The 25,621-nt window shown below is 43.3% G+C and overlaps 1 protein-coding gene across 4 annotated transcripts in view; it reads right to left on the reverse strand.

Annotated features, from left to right (window-relative positions):
- PLA2R1 (phospholipase A2 receptor 1) overlaps positions 1-25,621 on the reverse strand; it is a 62,080-nt gene that overhangs the window by 22,395 nt on the left and 14,064 nt on the right. For all 4 annotated transcript variants that reach the window (XM_028746830.2, XM_028746835.2, XM_028746821.2 and 1 more), the window contains 11 exons: positions 24,895-25,052; positions 23,759-23,866; positions 15,395-15,504; positions 10,873-11,042; positions 8,023-8,240; positions 7,100-7,245; positions 6,245-6,329; positions 4,557-4,689; positions 3,156-3,191; positions 2,553-2,710; positions 858-922 (listed from right to left, as the gene is read on the reverse strand). In XM_028746830.2, coding sequence (XP_028602663.2) covers positions 858-922; positions 2,553-2,710; positions 3,156-3,191; positions 4,557-4,689; positions 6,245-6,329; positions 7,100-7,245; positions 8,023-8,240; positions 10,873-11,042; positions 15,395-15,504; positions 23,759-23,866; positions 24,895-25,052 — 1,387 coding nt within the window. The remainder of the gene's footprint in view (positions 1-857; positions 923-2,552; positions 2,711-3,155; positions 3,192-4,556; positions 4,690-6,244; positions 6,330-7,099; positions 7,246-8,022; positions 8,241-10,872; positions 11,043-15,394; positions 15,505-23,758; positions 23,867-24,894; positions 25,053-25,621) is intronic.

Here is a 25,621-nt window from a genome sequence, read left to right on the forward strand (position 1 = left end):
CTTGCCAGTACTGGTTGGGAAACCACCCTGGAATTCCATTGAAGAAAGGGGAGAAACGACTGGAAAATATAATGCATTTTCAAGAACAATGACTTTGAATTCATTGATTTGCTTATCAATTAGTGGATTAAGATGAAATTAAATATATTATTTTTAAATAATAATAATAATCCATGACTGAATGATTATTCAATGCAAGTGTAAAAATGAGGGACAGGACCAGAGGAATCCAACTCTGTAACAGTCAAAGAAGCTGCAACGCTTGAAGATAATAGTTTACCAGCATATTATACAGTACCAATATTCTCCCCCCCCCCCCCCTGAATCTGTAACAAAGATCTAATCTAAAACAGGAGTTCTGTAAATTCAAAATAGAACAGATGACAGAAAAATAATCCTTTCACCAGAAGCCAACTACAGTGGTACCTCGGGTTACATATGCTTCAGGTTACATACGTTTCAGGTTACAGACTCCGCTAACCCAGAAATAGTACCTCGGATTAAGAACTTTGCTTCAGGATGAGAACAGAAATCGTGCTCCGGCGGCATGGCGGCAGCTGGAGGCCCCATTAGCTAAAGTGGTGCTTCAGGTTAAGAACAGACCTCCGGAACAAATTAAGTACTTAACCCGAGGTACCACTGTATAAGAAGACAGAAATAATTTGTTTAAGGTTTTTTGCGGCAGGGGGGATTCCTCACACCTCCCTCAAGAAGTCATACGAAAAAACCGTATTACACTTATATTTATAATCCAGAAGATATTATTGTAAGGGAAACGTCTTGAAGTCCAGATCTCTCTCCCTTGGTGTCAAATCTAAACGTATTTTGCAAGATTGGACATAATAATTCAGTCTTACCGAAATCCTTCAGTAGCTATTTCTGAATGCAATGCAATCCACCAATCATTATTCATTTTTGATACCTGTAAAAATATATTTTTTTTACAATTAAAAAAAAAAATGTTAGAGGAATTTATTGCTTTCTGGTATACAGATTTATTCAACTCCACCTTGCGTTATTTATGTTATACCAGTCCATTAAAATGAAAATATGGGAAACATTAAAATGAACAGCAGAAATCATGTATCAGCTCCAACTACCACACAATTGAACTCATTTCACACGCTAGCAAGGTTATGCTTAAAATTCTACAAGGCAGGCTTAAGCAGTATGTGGACCGAGAACTCCCAGAAGTGCAAGCTGGATTTCGACGGGGCAGAGGAACCAGAGACCAAATTGCAAACATGCGCTGGATTCATTATGCAAAAGGCTGGGCTGGATGAATCCCAAACTGGAATTAAGATTGCCGGAAGAAATATCAACAACCTCAGATATGCAGATGACACAACCTTGATGGCAGAAAGTGAGGAGGAATTAAAGAACCTTTTAATGAGGGTGAAAGAGGAGAGCGCAAAATATGGTCTGAAGCTCAACATCAAAAAAACGAAGATCATGGCCACTGGGCCCATCACCTTCTGGCAAATAGAAGGGAAGGAAATGGAGGCAGTGAGAGATTTTACTTTATTGGGCTCCATGATCACTGCAGATGGTGACAGCAGTCACGAAATTAAAAGACGCCTGCTTCTTGGGAGAAAAGCAATGACAAACCTAGACAGCATCTTAAAAAGCAGAGACATCACCTTGCAAACAAAGGTCCGTATAGTTAAAGCTATGGTTTTCCCAGTAGTGATGTATGGAAGTGAGAGATGGACCATAAAGAAGGCTGATCGCTGAAGAATTGATGCTTTTGAATTATGGTGCTGGAGGAGACTCTTGAGAGTCCCATGGACTGCAAGAAGATCAAACCTATCCATTCTAAAGGAAATCAGCCCTGAGTGCTCACTGGAAGGACAGATCCTGAAGTTGAGGCTCCAATACTTTGGCCACCTCATGAGAAGAGAAGACTCCCTGGAAAAGACCCTGATGTTGGGAAAGATGGAGGGCACAAGGAGAAGGGGACGACAGGGGACAAGATGGTTGGACAGTGTTCTTGAAGCTACGAACGTGAGTTTGACCAAACTGTGGGATGCAGTAGAAGACAGGAGTGCCTGGTGTGCTCTGGTCCATGGGGTCATGAAGAGTCGGACACGACTAAATGACTAAACAACAACAGCACCACCTCACAGTCGCCTCTGGCTGGACTGAACCGTCCAGGACCCTTTACCTTTTACCTTTACATAGCTGTAGTAAGACCCTTTGGCCTGTGGGCCAAGTTAGGCTTGTCAGTCTTCCCATTTGATGCAGCCCAGCCACACCACCTACCCAGCCATTTGTCAAGAGAAGATACACAACAACAGCATTACAGCTGTCTTTTTCAGAGAGCACCTACACCATGAACTTGCCTCAGTCTCTGAAGAGAAAAGAAACTGCATTTCACTAATTTGGAGTTACTATATATTTACATTTGTCACAATTATGTAGAGGTGGCTACTTAAGAGTTGAACTATAAATGTCTTTCAAATATTTTAAAGTGTCTAATCCCCAGGTTAGACGGAGGAGGCCGGGATAAATGCTGTTCCCTGAAAATGTAGAAAAATAACTGGTTATGTTACCTTTTTTATTCTGTTGTGGATAAATTCCTGTTCGTTGGAAGAATGTATTGTTGCTATATTACCACGGAGCCAGCCACAAACAAACTGAAAAGTGGACCAGTCTGAGGCGCTGTCATAAAAAAGGTACTCTGCTCCTTGATAATAAAACCACGATGGCTCTGAAAAATTAAGTTAAATATTATCTATTTGAATATGTTCGTGAGGTAATTTTATAGTTAATTCAGTTTTATTTCTGTGGAGCTGACGTTCCACAAAAGGAGCAAAATCCTTCTAGATCAGAACTTGCAGCATGTTTGGATAAAGATGCACCCCCTAGTGGTAAGATGTTGCTAAAACTGTTTAATTTGGGAGATGCTGCTGCAAGTACATTTTCAGATACATACAAGACTTGTTTTTGTTTTGTTTTTTTGAAGACATTTTGGTAATCCAAGTAAAATTTAAGTTATTACAACTGACTGATTTTATTCATGTATTTAAGGAAACACAGAGAAACCTTTTTAAAATTATGTTCATTAATATGTATACAGTATTTCATAAAATAATACTGTTACAGCATGTGTGAAATAAAACAAATAAACAAACCCTGCCCTCCCCACCTCATACCATGTATATACCACTGCGGAATCCTTGGTTTCACACCTGTAACAGAAACAATGAACAATTTGTGCCACTCATGCAATGGGCTTTCACAGAAATTATTTAACTATAACCCTCCCTTTCTTAAGTATCTGTGATGGCCTGGGAATCCGATTCAGAGAGTGAATCGGAGGAATCCCAGCCTGCACAGGAGTCCCCGCCTCCAGGGCCGGCTGAGCTGGGGTAGGGCCTTGATTCTGAGGAGCCTGCACCTGTGCCGGATCCTCAGGAGCAGGCACCAGGTGAATCCATTCTGGCTCCGGAGGTGGATGAGGACTCAGTGCCTACAGGTGAGTCTCCCCCTGCGCCCAGTAACCCTTCAGCCTCTCCTGAACTGCAGAGGCTTAGGGCAGAGCGGCGAAGGGAACTGGTTTCTCCCAAGAGGAGTGCTCGCCTTAAGGCCAGGAGAGGCGGGGCTCCTGGGGGCCGGGACTGCCCCTGGCCTCAGAGAAGATAAAGGCCAGTCAGCCCGGTCCCAGGTTGCGGGAGCAACGTCGTCATTGAAGAGCTGTTTCGGCCAGCATCCAGTCCTGTTCCTTCAGTGTTCCTGTCCTTGCCCGGCTCCTCCCTGTGGACCCCGCTTCACCTGTGGAGGACTGTCTGCCGACCCTCGACTCAGGTCCTGGACCTCGCCCCACGGTAACCTCCCCCTGGGACCAGCACAGTATCTTTTGCTAGGATTTCATTACCAAATTCTCATCAACAAAGAAAACTTGCTTCAGGCCAAGGGAGCCGGCGTTTGTCCACAGACAGCTTTCCGGGTCATGTCACCAGGAGGACTAAACCGCTTTTGGCGCAACGGAACACCGTGAACCAGAGTGCACAGAAACACCATTTACTTTCCCGCTGCAGTGGTACCTATTTATCTACTCAAACTGGTATGCTTTCAAACTGCTAGGTTGGCAGAAGCTGGGACACAGCAATGGGAGCTCACCCCGTCACGCGGATTCGAACTGCTGACCTTCTGATTGGCAAGCCCAAGAGGCTCAGCGCCACCCGCATCCCTTAGCTCATCTAGCCCTGCATTCTATACTCTGACAAGCAGTGTCTTTCCAGGATCTCAGGCATGTCTTTTCTTATACCTTGCTACCTCACCCTTTTGTATCTAGAGATTCTGGGGACTGAACCCAGGTCCTTCTGCCGGTAGGAACTGGCGAGGCAGGTCTGTTCACCTGCGTTCCTGGTGTCACACTCTGGATTGGATCCCCACTGACTTGCCGCCCATAGTGCATGACACTGGGAAGCCAGGGGAGCAGCTCAAATGTATTCTGCATGCAAGGTATGCACTCTATACTGAGCCATCACCCCTCTTCTTTATAAAATAGTCATAGCCACATATAGTGAAACCTCTTAAGCTAGGTTTTTTACCTTTCGGTATTTTGCATATCCATTCACGCTCAGAATTGCAGTGTAGCGGCAAGACTGTTCCATTAACTGTATACGCAGCACAGCTCCTCACATTATCTTCAATGTCATTGTTTTCTAAAAAAGCAGATGCAACCTGCCACAGAACAGCGCATTAAACTGAGTTATGGTACACAGACAAAGATGAATACAATTAGTAAGGGAAAGACTTTTGGACAGGTTATGCTCCTTCTTTTTTTATGTATGGACCATACTTGTTTATGGTCACCCTAAAGGACACTTCTCAAAGTGCACTGTACACTTGGCCACAGACACATGGATTGTGTCAGATAAGATGAGCATGTGTGTATAATAGCACTATCTTTAAACTACATGGAAGCAGCAAGCAGGTAGAGATGTGTTTCCCACCTGTGTGATCCCTGAATGTGAACAGCAACAAAAGCTTGGTTGTTTGTAATTCATCGTTGGTATATAGAGCAAGGGGTCCACAACTTTTTTGGGCCCAGGGAAACATTTGGACAAGTGGGAAACAGTTGTGGTAGAACAAAATATCCCTTTAAAAGAAGAAAAATTGGGAGGGAGTGCTGAAGATGCTCAGAAAGAACCCCCCAAACAGGAAAAAACATCCCCATTCCCCAAACAAAACACAAACCCCATCAAAAGGCAGCCATCTCAACCAAATACCAAAAATCTCTCTTTTTTTAAAAAACCACACCAAACAAACCAGAGGGGCAGGTATGTACCCAAGATGGTGAAGCATTTATGTCCCCAGTGATACACCATGACCCTTATGTTTATTATTTTATAATAGTCCAGTCATCTTAGTGGCCCTACGATAGTTTCCCGCTATCACTTTCATTCTGACTCTGCCGTTTTAATTTCCCTTTGATTACATTATTTAAAATCTCTTTCCTTAAGATATGATGTATCAAGGCAAGGGCTTGTCAATGTTTAAAGTGTGCTAAAAGATATAGGCTGCATTTGCGTGCAACACTAAGTTCAAATGCATGAACATGCTGGCTCTCCTGGAAGAGAACAGTTGCTTTGCTTTCTGCCAATCCTTTAAGCTCAGCAGGGCATGGCAGTTAGCCAAGGTTTGCCCTACCATTACAGTTTGTGGTGAGGAGGCAGCTTAACCACACTCTCATGTTTGGATGACACAATAAGCTAAACCTTGGCTTAGCTGCCATTCTGAGCTAAAAGGACCAGGGAGGGGCAAAGTGAGTGTGAGCTCCTCTCTGGGAATCAGCAAATTTGTATGGACCATGTAAACTGTGGCTTGACTTACTGTGATGTGTGACCCAGACCACAGACTGAATCTTGCTTTGAATGGTCAGGAAGTTTATCAATTGGTGAAGCAGGCAGGTGTGCAGGAAAAACAAGTTGTATCTAATGGTAATTTTGACTTAGTGGAAAACTTTTCCTCTCATGCAACTCAGGCCATCCAGTTTTCACTGACCCCACCTACCTTCTATAGCTTTTCTCCGATTCTGTTCCATTGGATACTAGAACCTTTAGAACAGAGTTTTTTAGAGGTTGAATTGGTAGGGTGGGTTAATGAAAATTGGTTTCCTTGCCTTGCATGAGCAGGAATGCTTCTTCATACAGCAAAGCCACCACTGGAAACAATCTAATTTGTTTTCTACTATTTAAAGCCCATTTCAATGTAATGAGGGGAAAAAAATATTTACAGGCGTTCCATCAGACCATTCCCAGGATCCTCCAGCTAATGGGTTCCTTTTGTTGAGTCCAATCCAGAACTGTCTTTCTTCATCACTATGATTAAAAAACAAACAAACCCCAGAAGACAGATGAACACTGTTAGCCACTATTGTACCTTTGCACACATCAGAATAGGATGTGTGCATGGAGCTGAGGAAAATTGACTGAATTGTTTGATTCACTCCTGAGTTTTCTGAAAGGGTGACCCAATTCCTGACCTTTTGAAAACAGGAAGCAAACAGCATGCTACAAGCACATAGAGAAGCCTTAATTGGTTTTAAGGAAAAGAAGTTGCAATTTTTAATAGAGCTGCTGTGAGTAGAGAAAGGCGGTGCTTAACACATTCGCTTCCTGATATTTTTACTATAAATCAGGAGTGGGAAATTTTGGCCCTCCAAATGTTGTTGGACTACAGTTTCCATCAGCCTTAGGCCATGCTAGCTGAGGCTGATAGGGGTTGTAGTTCAGTAACATCTATCTGGAGGGCCAAAGGTTTTCCCATCTTTGCTCTACATATTACACCCAATCAGCTTTTCATGGCATTATTTGTGGGCTGAAGTCCATTTTCTCAGATGCATGTGGTGTCATCCTCACTCAGTGTGGCCAAAAGACCACAAAATGCAGAAGGTAAAGTCTTCCGGGTGAACATTATTTTCTACAACTTACACGCACTGTATGATTACAGCAGAAATATTCTAGTCTATTCTTAGATTAAATTCCAAGTTCAAAAGATCTGTATCTGAAAAGAAATCGAGGGAACAAACACTCATCTGATTTCCCCTCTCTTCTGCAGAAGTCTCTTTGATAGTAAACGGAAGACTTACACATGAAACATGGTGTTCAAAAGTTTGCTCAAGAAATCCTCTTCAAAGGCATGTGTAAAACTAGCAAGATGTGCTCCAAAATCTTGACACAACGCTTCGGCTTCATCCCAAGCCCTTTTCATCAGTACTTTTTCACTGTGAAATACCTGTGCAATAAAACAAATACCCCCACCCCCCAAATAGTTTAATTTGCACATTGTCAAAATACTATGGAGGGAAGAGAATATACAACATATACTAAAAAAAACCTACAAGCCTGTTCTAGAATAAATTTCTCTCCTTTTGTTATCTACAAACATATCACTCCATGCCTTCCAACATTCCACAACTGAAAAAAGAGACGTGTGTATAAAATCTCCTGTCACTGCCTGAGCTTGCCCCAACTATTATATGTGGCTAAAGGGTCTACTTTGCTTGCTGCATGTTGTATTCATTTACCCACTCTGCAATAGTTTTGTTTAAAAGCTTAGGTGTTATTTGTTCTTTTTGGTAAAAGATACAATATTAAAAAACCCAAACTGCCTGGCAATATTCTATCCAACTTCAAATATATATCTCAGCTTCTGCAGCATATGTAACAGCAGGATCTCCACTGCCTGGTGCTTTAGCATTTATACCTATGTATTTAAATGCACTTGAGACAGGTTGCATCCTTCCCAACTGAAGCCCTGGAGGGGTAGTTTGTTCCTGGAGAATGGCAACTTGTCCATTTCAAACTTACAGCAGTTTAATAAGGCATCTCAGAAGTCAAAAATAGGAACAATGTGGGGATGTTGGTTTCCCAGGAAAACCAGAACTGTCCATACTAAATAGGGCCACTTGAACTTTGTGTCTGGCATATGTTATACTATTTATTACCCCATCGTGGATTCCTAAGTTCATTTCATTTGAGTTTTCAGTGAGAAATTTGCCCCCCTTTTCACCTTATAACAGCTGAGCAGATTGTGGTCCGATTCCCATCCAAACATGCAAGAATTAAAAGTCTTCTCAAAATGTGATTCTTCATTAGGGTCATTTTCTCTTTGGTATTTAGCTTTTTGCTTACACAGTGACATAGCCTTGAAGCTTGTACAGTTTTTCACTTCCCAAACACCAAGAGGTCCCTTCTGTCGTTGCATAACAACACACCCTCCAGAATGCCCTATAGTGGGGAGAGAAAGACATTTTAGTGTTCAGTATCATTTTTTCTTTCCAAATGTGGAAATTTTTTTGTTGGATGGTAGGTTTTTCCCTTCCAAAAGACAGAGGCATAAGGAAGCCATTTTCAGATGCCATGCTTTTACTGTTACCAAATGTGATGTTTACATAGTATGACCACTTTTAATTTTAATAGCCATAAAATAAATAAATAAATTTTGCTTTTTGTTACACCGGTTCTGAGTGATACCTAAGGCTTATTTCATTACATCAAACATGCAGTGCTACCTAAATAAATTATTACATTTACTAAAACAAAAATACTGTTCAAAACATTGCAGGCATTCTTCATGCTGTTATTGCTCTACGTTTATAATGTCCAATTTTGGAATTTTGAGTTTTGTTACCTATTAAGTAAAAACAAAAACTGTGGTGGGCAGGGAAAGAAAATTATTACTAATCCCTAATTGTAGCCATTAACTTATGATTCCCAAAATAATATCTAAATACCATAGTTTCACAAAAGGTAACAAAAATTATTTTAGGAGTCCTAGAGGATAAGGATCAATACTTTCCTCCCTTATGCTTGGGGAAGTATCTAACCTTGTTATGCTTTGAGGGTGTGTCTGCATAACTACTATAATTTAAGGCTGCAGTCCTGTGCATGCTTAATATGAGAGACAGACAGAGAATTACTTTATCCAATGGAACTCTTTTTAGATAAACTTACAGAATTACATTGAATGTTGGCAGTAAACTAATTTACAACACAATCTTCACAATGCCTATGCAGAAGTAAGTCCTGTTGCATTAAATGTGGCTTACTCCCAGAGTAATAAGAGTCACAATTGCAACCTTATTCAACAGTTTCATCTATAGTACATACACTGAAAACATCTGGGAACTGAAGTAGGCACCACTAGAACCAGATGGTTTAAGTTCTTATGCTACAAAAATATGCCAACTCATCCAAATAACTCAGTACCTGGCCGTGTGCCTTTCTGTCCTCCCCTGCCTTTCCCTCTGCTATCTCCATCTGTCTGCTACAGACCTAATCCTGTTTTCCACTGGATTCAAGACTGATGTCTGAAACAGTGTTTTAGATATATTGTTTGGAGGGTCTGCAAGGTGCACATGAAACTCAGACATAACAACTTGCCCCCAAAGCAATTCCCTCTTGAGAAACCATAATACAGACAGCAGCTTTAGTTATCTGGGGAAAGGATATAAAGGTACCCCTGCCCGTACGGGCCAGTCGTGTCTGACTCTAGGGTTGTGCGCTCATCTCACTTAAGAGGCCGGGAGCCAGCGCTGTCCGCAGACACTTCCGGGTCACGTGGTCAGCGTGATGAAGCTGCTCTGGCGAGCCAGCACCAGCGCAGCACACAGAAACGCCGTTTACCTTCCCGCTATAAAGCAGTACCTATTTATCTACTTGCACTTAGGGGTGCTTTTGAACTGCTAGGTGGGCAGGAGCAGGGACCAAGCAACAGGAGCTCACCCCGCCGCGGGGATTCGAAAGGAAAGGATATAAGAAACACCAAATAACTAGGCTTTTTAAGTCTGTGAATATATTTCCCTATAGTCAACCAGTAGAGGTCACTGTTGAAGGACAAGAAGAATCCTCCTCCATAATAAACCAGGCAATGCTTGTCCTTCCGGCTATAAGAAATGAGTAAGTAAATGAAACTACAGAATGATGCAACTTTAAATCACTGTGCATTACTAAATGGGGACAGAATACAAAGAGAGAGATGTTTGAAGGGCTGTCTCAAGTGGATAAATAGCAGCTTGGCAGATACAGTAACTTCAAAAGCCTACCAGCACAAAATATAGTTTTCAAGCCTTTTAGTTCTGCAAGTACTTACAAGGCAATTTTAATGGTGAAGCTGCTAGCAGACTATTTGCCCACAAGAGATTGCTAATCAGGTTAAGAGCAGCTAACTGTAAGAAAGGAATCTGGAAATTAAGGCTGCAATTCTAAACACACTTTCGAGCCATGTGTTTTAAATGTTGGCTAGGACATTGTCTTCCAGACGCTGTCCTCCATTATGGGGACTGTAGTACAGCAGCTGGAAGATACCATGAAGGCCATCCTTGGTATCTAGCAGGCTATCAAACACTTAATTTGTTGTACTTGCAGGTTCCATTATCCTGAGGTAAATTTTAATGGTATAGGTAAAGGTAAAGGGACCCCAGTCGTGGCCGACTCTGGGGTTGCGGCGCTCATCTTGCTTTATTGGCCGAGGGATCCGGTGTACAGCTTCCGGGTCATGTGGCCAGCATGACTAAGCTGCTTCTGGTGAACCAGAGCAGTGCACGGAAACGCCGTTTACCTTCCCGCCAGAAGGTATCTACTTGCACTCTGATGTGCTTTCAAACTGCTAGGTTGGCAGGAGCAGGGACCGAGCAACAGGAGCTCACCCCGTCGCGGGGATTCGAACCGCCGACCTTCTGATCGGAAAGTCCTAGGCTCTGTGATTTAACCCACAGCGCCACCCATGTCCCATTTTAATGTTATACTTTGGCCCAAATTAAGACAGCCTGGTAATAAGTGGAAAGCAGAAAGTGAGGAAAAGTGGCACGTTTGTTTCAATAATCAAATATTAACAAGAGCTATAAAGGTTATAACTCACTAGGTTGATATTTTCCCCAGTTTGTATAGGTCAGACGATGAGGCTTCCCATCTGTATTTAGCCAAGTGTATTCTCCTGTATTGTTGAGGTCTTGCAGTGCTATCCAAAAATAAAGGTTATCTGTTTTCTCCATGTTGTGAATCATACTGTTGAGAAAGCCCTGTTCAAACCTTGAAAAAATATGAAATAAAAACAAGGTATTAGATTCCTTACATCGCAGTTCAAGAGGCACCCCCTATTCATCCTTTTGAGCAATATAGAAAGAAGTATAGAATCCTGTTGAAACTGAACAAATTACAGTGGTACCTCGGGTTAAGAACTTAATTCGTTCTGGAGGTCCGTTCTTAACCTGAAGCACCACTTTAGCTAATGGGGTCTCCCGCTGCTGCCACTCCGCTGGCGCGCGATTTCTGTTCTCATCCTGAGGTAAAGTTCTTAACCCGAGGTACTAATTCTGAGTTAGCGGAGTCTGTAACCTGAAGCATCTGTAACCCGAGGTAACTCTGTACATAAGAACAGCAGATGAAGCACATTAAGTGTCTGGTTTTTAATACTTCACTAGGGGCAAATGGTGGGCTGTGATGCAGAGGCAAGCCCTGCTAGAGGAAACTTGTAAGTTACTTCAAGGAAAACAATATGCCAGATCTCACCGGCTTAGATCTCTTGGAATGCAAGTTCAAACGGCCGCTTGCTCAGGACATGCCTCTTCTAACAGGCATCCTGCTCATGCCATGAGCATGCCGGCTTTCAGCTCTACAGTTCTATATGGAATCACAGAATTAAAGAATTGTAGAGTTAGAAGGGATCCCAAGGATCATCTAGTCCAACCCCCTGCAGTGCAGGAATATGCAGCAGTCCCATATGGGGATAGAATCTGCAACCTTGGTGTCATCAGCACCATGCTGTAACCAACTGAGCTATCCATGACTTGGGCAACACACATTAAGAGGGCATCTCTTTCCCCAACTACAGTGGTACCTCTGTGTCAGGGAACTGACATCGGAGCTAGAGGTGAAGAGAAGGCTCTCAGATGATGCTGGAGAAGGGCCCAGCAGGGAGAGATGCAGCTCAGCAGAGGGGGAAGCAAATCAGCGCAACACCAGGGATAAAGGGGGGCAGATGGGGGAATCGGCGAGAGGGCTCCAGGACTCTTCACTGGACACCAGCGGGGAGAGCACAGGTCCTCCGCTACCCACGCCCTCCCTGCGCAGAAGACTTCCGCGCAGGGAGAGTAGGAGGAGACTGGGCGTCAAACAACTTTTATGTTGGAAGAGGTTTAAGAAACGCCCACTGACGGATTCTGCTAGCGACTGAGGCAGCCACGAAGAGAAGGGCTGTCCAGTCAGAAAGGTTTAACAAGGCAATAATTTAGCCTGGAGAGGCAGCAGCTTACGCACGAGCAACCCCATACGCATTACACTCTGGTTAAGAACTTAATTCGTTCTGGAGGTCCGTTCTTAACCTGAAACTGTTCTTAACCTGAGGTACAACTTTAGCTAATGGGGTCTCCTGCTGCTGCTGCGCCACCGCACAATTTCCGTTCTCATCCTGAAGCCAAGTTCTTAACCTGAGTTACTATTTCTGGGTTAGCGGAGTCTGTAACCTGAAGCGTATGTAACCCGAGGTACCACTGTACAGTTATTCTTTTAAAGGTACAGAAGAGGCTGCTTTCAGTTGGCATGACTGGTGCATCATTCAAATAAGACTATGCAGAAAGCCATCCCTGGTGGTTGTTCTACATCTTTGTAACATGCTTCCTACATAGGTTTGTAAACCCCCATGTGTGGAACATCTACCAGAAAGAGTGCGAGACTATTTTTAAAAAAGTGATCTTGTCCTGCGACCTTGTGAGGTATGGAAAACAGAAATGTAAGATCGGCCCTTCTCCGTAGTACTGCCTAAATTACTACTATGGAATTCACCATCCGGGGAGGTCAAGAAAGCCTCTGTACTTTGTGCACTTAGGTAGCAAGTTGAGGCCTGAACTAGACGCAATGTTAAATACATCCTTACATTTGCACCTGTTGTGGGAGCTGATAATTATTGGGATCTCAGCAGACAGGGGCAGGAAGGGGGAAAGGATGGAAACTCTTTCTTCCCCTGGCTGCATTCCTGATGAAAAGCATTCCTGCAAAGCTGGTATTTGTGCTGGGAAGAAATTCTCAGTTGAGACCAATAGGGGAAGGAGGTTTCTTCCAGTGCAAATAATAGCTTCAAAGTAGAGTTGTTGTTTTTTTATTAAAAAAAAATCAGGACAGGAGCGGGGAAGGGAGGGTTAAACTCTCCCTCCCCACCTGCTATGAATTACAGTGGTACCTTGGGTTACATACGCTTCAGGTTACATACGCTTCAGGTTACAGACTCCGCTAACCCAGAAATAGTACTTTGCTTCAGGATGAGAACAGAAATCATGTGGTGGCAGCGCGGCAGCAGTGGGAGACCCCATTAGCTAAAGTGATGTCTCATGTTAAGAACAGTTTCAGGTTAAGAACGGACCTCCGGAACGAATTAAGTATGTAAGCAGAGGTACCACTGTAAACCTATGCACATTAAAAGCACAGCGTTTATAATGAATAAAAATGAGTTTTCATAATCAACATAATGTTGATTCAGATGGACAAACAATGACCAGCCAGATGCCTCCAGAAAAGTTGCAACTGTTGGAGAAATTTTAAAGACTGGAGGCACTGGTGGAGGAAGAGGGGGGCAGGGGGAGCGCACTGCCCCTGACACCACGATCCTGGGGGGGGGGGGCATCGTGGCTGCTCCCCCATGCTGGGTGCCATGCTCCCAGGATGCGTGCCAGCCACGCCCCCATCTGCTCTCCACCCCCGGTGCCAGAGCATGAAGCTCTGCCACTGACTGGAGGTATCCCTCCCAGAGACCCAAAAGGAAAACCTGCAGACTGCAAGTGAAAATATAGGGTTTTAATTGAATACAAACGTACGTAGGGTCAGCCTCCTGAAAAATCTGAGAGAGGCTGCAAAGAACCACACCCAAAGCAATGTTTCTTATGTTGTTTCTATTCCTTTCCCATAGAGATTCCAACCCATAATCTTCATTCTAAACCAAACAGAGATCCTTATGCTATTTTGACTAGCCCACTCCAACCTTGTCATTATAATAATATGTAATCACACACTGCTATCCTTCAATGTTTGATTTAATTAATTACTAATTAATTATGCTATTCTTTACCTGTCTACAAAAGCCTATTCTTAATAACCCATGATTAATACATCCATTCTCTACATTAACCTAAATTCAATTAGACAGTCCCGCCTAGCCGATCACCTTTCACGTATTCTCAACTTTTCATTCTTTTATGTTGGAATACAATATGTTTTCACATCAGAATGCATGATATGCTTGAAATATACTGGGGTGCGTGTGTTTCTACTAGGAGAGGTTGTTGAGAATTCATACATGGATTGCTAAGAAGCACTGCTAATGTCAAATACGGAGTTTTAACAAGCAAAATGGAATCCTAACAGAGAGATAAAGGGAGTTGGGGCATTATCCTTCACAAGCAGGGCATGAAGCCAGACTCCCTCCCCTGATGTTTTGCACCCCAGCCCTCCCCCAACTGGTATTCAAATGAACACCTCTGTTCCTAGAGGCTCAATTTAGCTACAATGGGGAACACTCACTGAAAATATACTTCATAAATTTGTCAAAGCCACAAATATAACTAAGGCTGCAATCCTATACACACTTTCCAGGGAGTAAGCCCAAATGAACTTCATAGGACTCACTTCTGAGCAGACAGATTAAATTGAGTTGCCTTCAATGTAGTACTAAGGCAAACACTAAGTCTGTGCAAGGATTTCTCGTTGCACACCAGTACATTTCCCCCCCTCTGTTCCACCCATGTACCCTCTAGATCTGTTCTGGAGCAGATTTCAGGACAGTACAGGGCATGTGTGGGAGGAGAAAGGGGGGAAATCCCACTGCGCCAGTGCTAAACCCTGCAATAGTGTAAGTATTTAATTGAATACCTCTCATTGTCTGGGGTTTACTTCAATTTGAGAATAAAGAGTAATGCAGAAGAGTAACTCACATCATCTAAGTAACCAGAGAAAACCTGTTACTGGTGTTATACATTTAATTTTTTTCTTATTGTTTCCATATGGCGAAACTGGGTTATTAAAATGAAAGTGAACAATGTGAATAGCTTGCATCAAATAGCTGCATGTGAGCAAATGAGTATATATTTGTCAGGATTGTTAGCAAACACTCCCCGGCTTCCTGTAATGAAGACAATGTAAATCAACCCTGAAGGAATTAAAATGTCAGAATTCTTGCATGCATGAATAATTGCATGTCACTGAACATTTCAATCTAGCAAGTAATTGATTAATTCTATCCGGTTTTCATTTTGACTCGAGCAATAACAATCAGAACATTTTATTTCCGTGAGTTTTAGCAATTGATCCAGTATGGTTCTTCCATTTTCTTCTCCAGTGTCATAAGAGAGTTAAAATACTGTTGTTGTTTTAAATTGTATGGTAGAATTAGGTACCTGTTCATTATTGTTGCAAGTGAAGGACAGTAATAGCCACTGGAGGAGTATTCAAAGCTTCGAGGGGTTTTGTCCACATGGTAGCAATATCCACCGTGCCTTTCCCATCCCTTCAAAAACAAACGTTGGTTATTGTAACATATGGTATATTATAGACATGAACTTATCTATACATACCGTATTTTTCGCACTATAGGACGCACTTTTTCCCCTCCAAAAATGAAGGGGAAATGTGTGTGCGTCCTATGGTGCGAATGCAGGCTTTTGCTGAAGCCTGGAGAGCGAGAGGGGTCCGTGCGCACCGACCCCTCTCGCTCTCCAGGCTTCAGGAAGCTATCCCAAGTCTTGCAAGCCCGGCGGGATGTCCCGCGGGCTCGCAAGGCTTGCGGGCAGCAGCCTGCACCCAAAAGCTGGGGACAGCGGGGAGGCGCAGAGCCGCCACCCCGCTATTCCCCGACCTGATCTGGAGGCTGGCGGGGGGAGAAGCAAGCCTGCTTCTCCCCCCCAGCCCCACAAGCTCGGGGGATAGGGGGATGGCGAAGCGCCGCCATCCCGCTATTCCCCGACCTGATCTGGAGGCTGGGGGTGGGAGGAGCAAGCCTGCTTCTCCCCCCCCCCCAGCCCCACAACCTCCAGATCAGGTCGGGGAATAGCGGGATGGCGGCGCTCCGCCATCCCGCTATTCCCCGACCTGATCTGGAGGCTGGGGGTGGGAGGAGCAAGCCTGCTTCTCCCCCCCCCCCCAGCCCCACAACCTCCAGATCAGGCCGGGGAATAGCGGGATGGCGGCGCTCCGCCATCCCGCTATTCCCCGACCTGATCTGGAGGCTGGGGGTGGGAGAAGCAAGCCTGCTTCTCTCCCCCCCCCCCCAGCCCCACAACCTCCAGATCAGGTCGTGGAATAGCGGGATGGCGGCGCTCCGCCATCCCGCTATTCCCCGACCTGATCTGGAGGCTGGGGGTGGGAGGAGCAAGCCTGCTTCTCCCCCCCCCCCAGCCCCACAACTTCCAGATCAGGTCGGGGAATAGCGGGATGGCGGCGCTCCGCCATCCCGCTATTCCCCGACCTGATCTGGAGGCTGGGGGTGGGAGAAGCAAGCCTGCTTCTCCCCCCCCACCAGCCCCACAACCTCCAGGCTTCAGGAGAGCCCCACCGCCAGCCCCACAAGCTCGGGGGACAGCGGGAGAGGCGCAGCGCGCCTTTCCCGCTGTCCCCCGACTTGTCTAGAAGGCTGGCGGGGGGAGAAGCCTGCTCCTCCCCGTCGCCAGCCCCACAAGCTCGGGAGACAGCGGCAGGGGCGCAGCGCGCCCTTCCCGCTGTCCCCCGACTTGGTTAGAAGGCTGGCCCAGCCCCGCAAACTCGGGGGACAGCCGGAGAGGCGCAGCGCGCCATCCCGCTGTCTCCCGACATGGTTTGGAGGCTGGCGGAAGGCTTCCTCCTCCCCCAGCCCCGCAAGCTCCCAGAGCGATGCCAAAGCTGCACGCAGCTTCGGCATGGCTCTGGGTCCCGTTCTGGGGGAGGGGGAAGCTCGGGCTTCCCCGCCCCAGCCCCGCGCCTGGCGGGGGGGGGGGAATAAATTTTTTTGCCTTTATTCCCCCCCCCCCCAAATCTAGGTGCGTCCTATGGACCGGTGCGTCCAATAGTCCGAAAAATACGGTAATTCTTGGATGCAACCCAAGTAGGTACCAGAGAGACTACCGAGGAAGGGAAGGAACACTGGAGAACCAATGACAGTCAGAGTAGGCAAGAATAGTCAACACCATGCCCTCCCGATGTCATTGGAAAATACCTCAGCTGGTACAGCATGAGACTCTTAATCTCAAGGTCATGGGTTCGAGCCTCATGTTCGAGAAAAGATTCCTTCATGCAGAGGTTGGACTAGATGACACTCATGGTCCCTTCCAAATCTACAATTCTATGATTCTGTGACTACAACTCTAACTATCCCTGACTATTAGACATGCTGTAGTAGGACTGATAAGGGACGCGGCTGGCACTGTGGGTTAAACCACAGAGCCTAGGATTTGCCAATCAGAAGGTTGGCAGTTTGAATCCCCGCTATGGGGTGAGCTCCCGTTGCTTGGTCCCTGCTCCTGCCAACCTAGCAGTTCAAAAGCACGTCAAAGTGCAAGTAGATAAATAGGTACTGCTCTAGCGGGAAGGTAAATGGCGTTTCCGTGTGCTGCTCTGGTTCACCAGAAGTAGCTTAGTCATGCTGGCCACATGACCCGGAAGCTGTACACCGGCTCCCTCGGCCAATAAAGCGAGATGAGCGCCGCAACCCCAGAGTCGGTCACGACTGGACCTAACGGTCAGGGTTCCCTTTACCTTTACCTTACTAGGACCGATAGGGAGTTGGAGTTTACAACATCTGAAGTGCACCATGTTGGCGATCCCTAGAGTAGGCGATGCTGGCCTAGATGGGTAAAAAGTTTGAGCTGGCAAAATCGGCTTCTTTTGTTCCCTTTCTATACCTGCAGTTTACCCACTCATCATGCAAATATAATTCACACACACACACACACACAGAGAGAGAGAGAGAGAGAGAACAGAATCCATGAATAGTGAAATCTATTCAGGACACAGTAATTTCAAGGGGAGAGTTAAGCCTAGTGGAGAAATGATATACTCATTTAATCAGAAATAAGACTGACAGTTCAATGTGGAATGCTCTCGGGAAAATGTACATAGGATTGCACTGAAGTGTTTAACATTGACTGGATTGTGACCACACTGCACCTTGAGAAGAAAGTGTCAAGATTCAACGCAAATATAAGGATGATAAAGATGGGTATAAAAAGTGTGTAAGAAAGGTAGAAAATTGAGAGTTATTTTGTTAAATATTTAAAGAAGTTTGACTGCTTAAACCATCGAGAGCTGCTGATGAATGTCAGGTCAGGGGGTAAGTGTTTCATTATTTTATTTAATCATTCATTTAAACAATTTATATACCACTTAACTACAATAGTTTCTAAATGGTGAATAACAACAACAGCAGCAGCAGCTGCAACAACAAAATATGCTACCCACCTGACTGGGTTGCCCCAGTCACTCTGGGCAGCTTCTAACAAATTAAAACATTAAGCGCAGTAAAACATCAAACATTAAAATCTTCTCTATACTGAAATATATTGAACCTGCTTACTGAACATCATGCTGGCTCAGTCTGTTATTACTGAAACCTATCCCAATCAAAGGTTGGTGTGAACCTATCCCAAATGAGCTCTCCAGGTTTTCAGGTTCAGCATCCGGCTCAACTAAAGGAGCAAAGAGGGTGGGGTCAGTGTACCACCTCTCTGATTAGCAACACAGCCAATAGCTAACTTTGAGTGCGCTGGGCTTCCAAGACAGAATAAGGATTTAGTTTGGTGAAGAGCTGTGGCTCAATGTTACAGCATCTGCTTTGCACACAGAAAGCCTGAGTCCACAGCATCTCCTAAATCCCTGGACAGCCTCTGACAGTTAGTGTAAATAATACTGAGATAATAGACCAGTGGACCAGCAGATTCCTATATTCCTATGATGTAAGTGTACTGACTAACTCATTGCCTAATAGTCTCCCTACCTGAGCTGATGGGAGTGGTTTTCAGTGTGGTGTTGAAGGCCCCAAGTCCTGCGTTTTAGTTCTCAGCTGGACATGGAATTATTGCTGGATTTATTAATGCTGTGGATATATGGAATGTTTTGTATTTTAAAAAATATTATCGCTGTTTAAAGCTTTTATTTGTGTGTAAGCCAGCTGGAGAGCATTCTTGCTCATAAAGATAAGCCTCTAAATTAGTTTTAAAAAATAAATAAGCATCCCGGGAAGAGTGCCATCCCAGCATACCCTGTCAATGTCATGACCTCATTCACTAACAAGCCCTATAATTTGAAACAGCCTACAGCCAAACACTTAAGCATTATTAATTGTATCAAATGCATACTGAAATGCTATAGAAACTCGGTGAATTAGGGTAGACTTTACATGGGAACTCTGTTCAGTGCAGTAGGCTGTCAACCTCACACTGAAATAACAAGAAAACTATTATTGAATTAAATACTAGCCTTTGTATATTTTGAGAGAGAAAGATGGAGAGACCATTTTAAATTAAGGAAGGTAGAATTTACATCTGGCTGAACTATTTCTCTGAGTATTTTAAACTGAAACAACTAGAATTGCCAATGTAATATTATACCGTAATTTCCCAATAATTCTGGTACCTCTGTCCAATTAGAGATAAACTTGCAGATAAAGGTCATTTTTTATGTGAATTGTAATTCCCTCAAACTCTTATTATTCATTGCACAAATTTACCTTAACTCATCAAAGAGTAGTTCCATATTAACTTAATTTAATGTTACTAAACCGAGCTGGGACCGAGCAACGGGAGCGCACCCCGCCATGGGGATTCGAACCGCCGACCATACGATCGGCAAGTCCTAGGTGCTGAGGTTTTACCCACAGCGCCACCTGCGTCACTGTTTTGAATACTTACCTGCCTTTGATTATTGGATGAGGTCCTAGAAGGCTTTTATCCATGCTATTCTTTTACATTTCTTACCATTTCTTACCAAACTTCAAACTAGGTACCCCATTTCTTCAATGACTCTGGCAGGAAATTGTTAGTTTATGTGTTGCCTAGAAGGCTCTTCAATACTAAGAATCAGGACCCCAGTCTCTTATAGAAGTTGAAAGGACTAAATCATTGCTTCCCAGTGAGTGCAGCGAATGCTTCCCTGTTGTGAAAGAGAATGATAAAACAATGCCCAAGTGGTAGTCCACATGTCTGGAGCCACTGAACTGTTCTGTTAAGTCACTGGAGCTTACTTCCAGTAATATGTTCGGTATAGTAATATTAAAGCAGTTTAACTAAACTTGGCTGAGGAATCACACAAGAAGGGACTGCTATTTTATTTAAGTTCTGTTAAGCCAAAGCTGTCTATCAATTATTTATTTCAGCTTACTTCTTTTAGATGAACTTCAAGGGTCATTCCAATTTTTGTTTGCAAATAATATCAACATTTTCTGACTTAAGGAAAGAATCTTTCTTTAACTAAGTATGGGGCTATATCTACTGTTGTCTTTGCGCTGGTAACCTCTAGGTTAGATTACTGCACTGTGCTATACGTAGGGCTGCCTCTGAAGACGTTTCAGAAACTTCAGCTGGTGCAGAATTTGGCGGCCAGGTTGCTCACCGGGGCAAGATAGTTTGAGCACACTACACCAATCCTGGCCCAACTACACTGACTGCCAATTAGTTTCCAGGCCCAATTCAAAGTGCTGGTTTTGACCTACAGCCTTAAATGGCTCAGGGACCACCTCTCTCCATAGGAACCTATCTGGACCCTGCCCTGAGTTAATCATCTGAGGCCCTTCTTTGTGCACCTCCTTTATGAGAGCTCCGGACGATGGCAACATGAGAATGGGCCTTTTCTTCAGTGGCTCCCCTCTTTGTGGAATGGTCTCCCCAGGAGGTCCATCTGGAGCCTTCATTATACACCTTTAGGTGCCAGGCAAAAATGTTCCTCTGCAACCAGGGCTTGGGCTGATCCTATACCCCTTTTAAATGTGTTTGTGGGAGAAGGTGTGGGGAGGGGATTTAGTGGTTTGTGGTTTTCTTGTTCTTGTTTTTATTATATATTTTGTGTTTTTTTATATTGTGATTTTATGTTGTGAACTGCCCTGAGATCTATGGATGAAGGGTGGTATATAAATTTTAACAACAACAACATATGTATTGGGGATTATGTAGAACCTTTATCTCAGTCATATTATTATCATGAAACCACATCTAAAAGCTTTGTGCCTGTGAGTCCTACATTTTTCACAAAATATTTGATCCACAAAAGATAAAAGCATATACCGGTATCTGTTATTACATGAACTTATGATTCTTTATTTGCAGGTGCAGGTTACTTTCCAGCCACACCTGCAAATGAATATTTTTTCTCTTCCAGCCTAGCTTGACTTCCAGCCAGGAATGCAAAGGAAAAATTTGGAGTGCAAATTTGAGTGTGCTCTCAATTCTTCTTATATTTAGCAGCAGCATGAAGTTCCAAGCCACAGCTTGCTCTTTCCTGTGCCTGACATTATATATGTCAGACCAGGGAAAGTTGGGTGTGGTTTGCCCCAAACAGACTAGTAAACCAACCTCCAAGGTCTGGTGGGCCTAATTACACCTGCTAGCTGACGATTACCCACCAGTGAAGTACTGGTGGACCTTATAAGAAACTGCTCTGTTTAAGAGCCATTTACGATTCTGAATATTCCAAGTCACAGAACAGAGACACATGATGGTTGTACAACAACTAATTGTGTGAATCATCACCAAGTTATAAGTTTATCAGCTCAGTTCAATCAACTAATTCCTTTCCCTGGAATTCAATGGACCAAACTGGATTAATTGGTTACAGCATTGGCTACTTACATAAAATTCTGACATTTCAAATTGTAAGTATTGTGACCCTAGTTTAACCCAAATGTTGTCAGCTTCAAAAAGCAACATTTCTTCCTTTCTTCCTTGTCAAGCATCTGACAGCTCCATGATGCCATTCCAAAAGCTGGCTTAGGGAAAGTGCCTAGATAATCACTGCTTTAGTGTTTAGACAGCTAGCTTAAGGAATTTGACCTCAGTAACAAAACATTTGCCCTCTGTTAGCAGTTTATAGATTAGGAGAAGGGGGGAACAGTTTGTTGAATTAGTAATAAAATCACATGGCATATGGCCAACTGAGCAATGAGCACTTTGCTGCTGTGTCTAAGAAAGATATAGAATCATCATTTTGTCAGAAATATCAAAATGATTTTAAAAACCCAATCAAATCAAAGCAAATAAGCAGGATAGTCTTCCAAGCACATATGCCTGAAGCCAAGAACAAATGACGGCACCGATGGGTTACGAACTTAGAGATACTGACATGTATCTCATAGTCACAAATGAAAACAAAATGGATCTGGATCTGGATCCTCTGTCAACTAAATTCCTGGCTAGCTGTGCATTGACATTAGAATTGAAGAAGTAGTTTCAGATTGGAGTGGCGACATTCAGTATTATGAATGACAAATGGAGGCAGAGTTTTCAATAAGACATTCAGCCCAAAGGCCCTGGTGCTCAAATAGGAGTTCATGCCAATGGGCTTCTCCCATTCAATGAAGTGTCAGGGAAAGGCCCACATCCTCATTATGCACACAGAGCTGTCCAAATATTGTAGCAAATTAGAAAGCACGTGCATGCTGGCAGACATGTGTGCATGGCAGACCACCCACAAGCAGGAAAATGAATGGGGTGTTGCTCCAAACGGTCTCACAAAGTTAGCAGCTAACTTCCAGAATGTTAAACTTTATCATCCCATTCAAAAATATATGTGACCCTTTACATTAACTTTATATTCAAAGACTAGGCAGAGGGCATATCAGCATATATAAACACGAAGGTGAGAAATCAACTATTTATACCACTATGAAGGCTTCCTGTGTTTCACTGGGTACTTCTAAGAGCCTCAGTTGTCTTTAATTTCAATATTTCAATATATTAAATGGTCACTGAATAACAACACTGATATATTTATAGACAACTTTCACACACACACCCCAAAGTAGAGAAAGCAAATGATAAAAATTAATAATTTTCGAAAGAGGAAATTTAATAGCCAATTAATCCTAGTGCCCATGTATGGATAGAAGGTTAACACAACCTTCTATGTTAAAGAAACAGTTGTTTTCAATCCTGTCATTCCTCTAGAAACAGTATAAAAGCCACAGGCAAGATGAAACATCATAGAGCAGTTGTTATTTGTACAGATGGTCGACCAAAGTGCCGTGCCTTTTGATGTAGAAAGTTAGAAGAACTGCATTCAAAATCGCTGACAGAGCAAGTGACCCACAAAAGGAAAACTTCATGACCTCAATCCATAAGCGCTCCAACATGCTTACAGAGATTCTGCTTCAAAGTGCATGGCAAAGCCTGCCAATCAGGTGATCAGTGGTGCCTGCAAACCTGTTTTTGACTCAGACATGACTTTACCTGCCCTACCACCTGACGTCATATAGGATGATGTCATATATGACAATTTAGGGCAGGTGGCCATGGCTTGGCCAAATGGGGAGGCAAACCAGAGGCTGCCCACCCATGATCTATAGCAACACAACTTATTTTGGAAACTGGAATTTTGTTAATGAAGCAGTGCTATGCATATTTACCTGAAAGTAAATCCCATTGGTCTCAGTAGGATTTGTTTCTGAACAAACATACATAAGATTAGACTGCAAATTGGGAAAAGGTGTGAAATTCTAAATATGCTTGAATTCCTATCCAGATATATTCAAACACTTCCAATGTTTACTATTTTAAATGAGGCATAATTGTTTGGTTTAGACTTACTTCTGGGCAGCCTGATTCTTCCTCTGAAATGAGATTTCCAACAGTTCCTGCTCTTTTACAAATATAAAAATATATGTCTTTACAACTTTTAACTTTCCAGCGTCCCTCCTAGTTAAAAACAAACAGGAAGAATTAATGAAGCTTAATATGTCATTATTTCAGTGGGAGTATTAGCTCAATGGGCTTATTCATAACATGGGAAGGAAAACTGGGGGTGGTGGTGGTTTTTTTGTTTTTTTTAAGAATATTAAAATACTTTGATTACAAGTAGAAGTTGTGCATTCTGGTAGCGTTTTTAGATCCCCCATAGAGTTTCATACTGTTAAGTGCATGAGTAGTCTCTACTTGACTAAGCAAATGTTTGTTAGATGTGACCTTAATCTGTATGTGTGTACGCACACACACATTAATAATAAATTTATTAAATAAAATAAGATAAATCCATGTCAAGGCATTCGTATTTTAGCTTCCACTGCTTGTTTATTCTACCTATTTGCCTCTGGAATTGTCTCAAGAGCTTGATGAGCTACTCTGAAGTGTCAGAGTATTTCCCGATATTGTAACGGGTCAAAGCCAAACAGTGAAGAATTGTGTTTTTGCAAAAAGTTTATCTCGGAGGACATCTCATCTATAGCCTGAGGATAGGGAAAAACTGAGTGGCCAAGTGGAAAGTTATGGGACTAGGAGAGGAAAGTAGAAACCTAAAGGACAGGAAACGTGAAATAGGAATAATGATTCTGAAAAAAAGGATAGGTAGAGCACTCAAAGCCCTGAGATAGTGCAGGAGGGGGAAAGAATGGAACTGAAAAACCAGTGGGCCTACAGGGGAAGAAGGTTTATCAAACAGCCTAAGGAGAGGAGAGCTGTGCCTTATTAACACACATTTGGACTGGATAGACAAGGTAATTGTGGACGAATATTGTTCCATTATGATTTGCTGTGTACATAAGAGCAGTCATTATATTACTTGAGAATCATCAAGCAAATTGAGCTCTCAGAATATTCTACTTCTGAGGCATTGCACACATAATGCAGCAAAACAAAACACACACAAACAAAAACCACTACTTCTAGGACAGAAACATTTACAAAATATTATTATTTTTATATAAAAAGAGAAAATAAATAAAACATACATATTGCTCAGCTGAAACACAAAGTTGATTTCCCCCCTGATGGACATTTGGCTCTTGTTTGTGCCAGTAAGTGAAGGTTACCGGAGATCCATCAGACCATTCAAACTCAACTGGGGTCTTATGACTGATCAGTCCAAGCCAAGTTTCTGTCACATTTTCTGTAGTATACAATTAAGTGCATTTTAAGATGATTTGGACATACCAGGTCATTTTCAACAGCACAATAAAAACACACACACAAAGTTGTCTCCATATTTTAGTCAGACTACTCTTTTGCAACCTAGACAGGCCCCTAATTTGATGCCCTGTCCTAACATGCAGGTGAACTACTGTTTCGAGGGCTGCTGTACGTCCAGAATTTCCCAGACATAGCTGGAATATGGCAGCTGGAAACAGTGTCTAGGCAGAAATCGCTGATCAGGCCAATCTAGCGTAGCATCCTGTTTGCCACAGAGGTCAATGGGGATGGCCTTTGGGAATATGAGGGCAATGCCATTCTGCTATTGTTGCTCCCCAACAACTGGTGTTCAAAGGCACTGGAAACTGCATTAAGGGCAGGATGCAAATGCGATACTTAAATAAGGAAACAAACATCAGGGGCTGTAATCATTTCTGCATACAGAAGCTTTAAATAGATGAGGAGCACTTTTGACATGGGCAGCCATGTGGGTCTTGTACATTTTCAGTGACAACTCCTCCTGCTGCTTTGAACTAAGCACATCAGCCT

Source organism: Podarcis muralis, chromosome 1, assembly GCF_964188315.1.
Source record: "Podarcis muralis chromosome 1, rPodMur119.hap1.1, whole genome shotgun sequence".
In the NCBI taxonomy this organism is placed as follows: Eukaryota; Metazoa; Chordata; class Lepidosauria; order Squamata; family Lacertidae; genus Podarcis; species Podarcis muralis.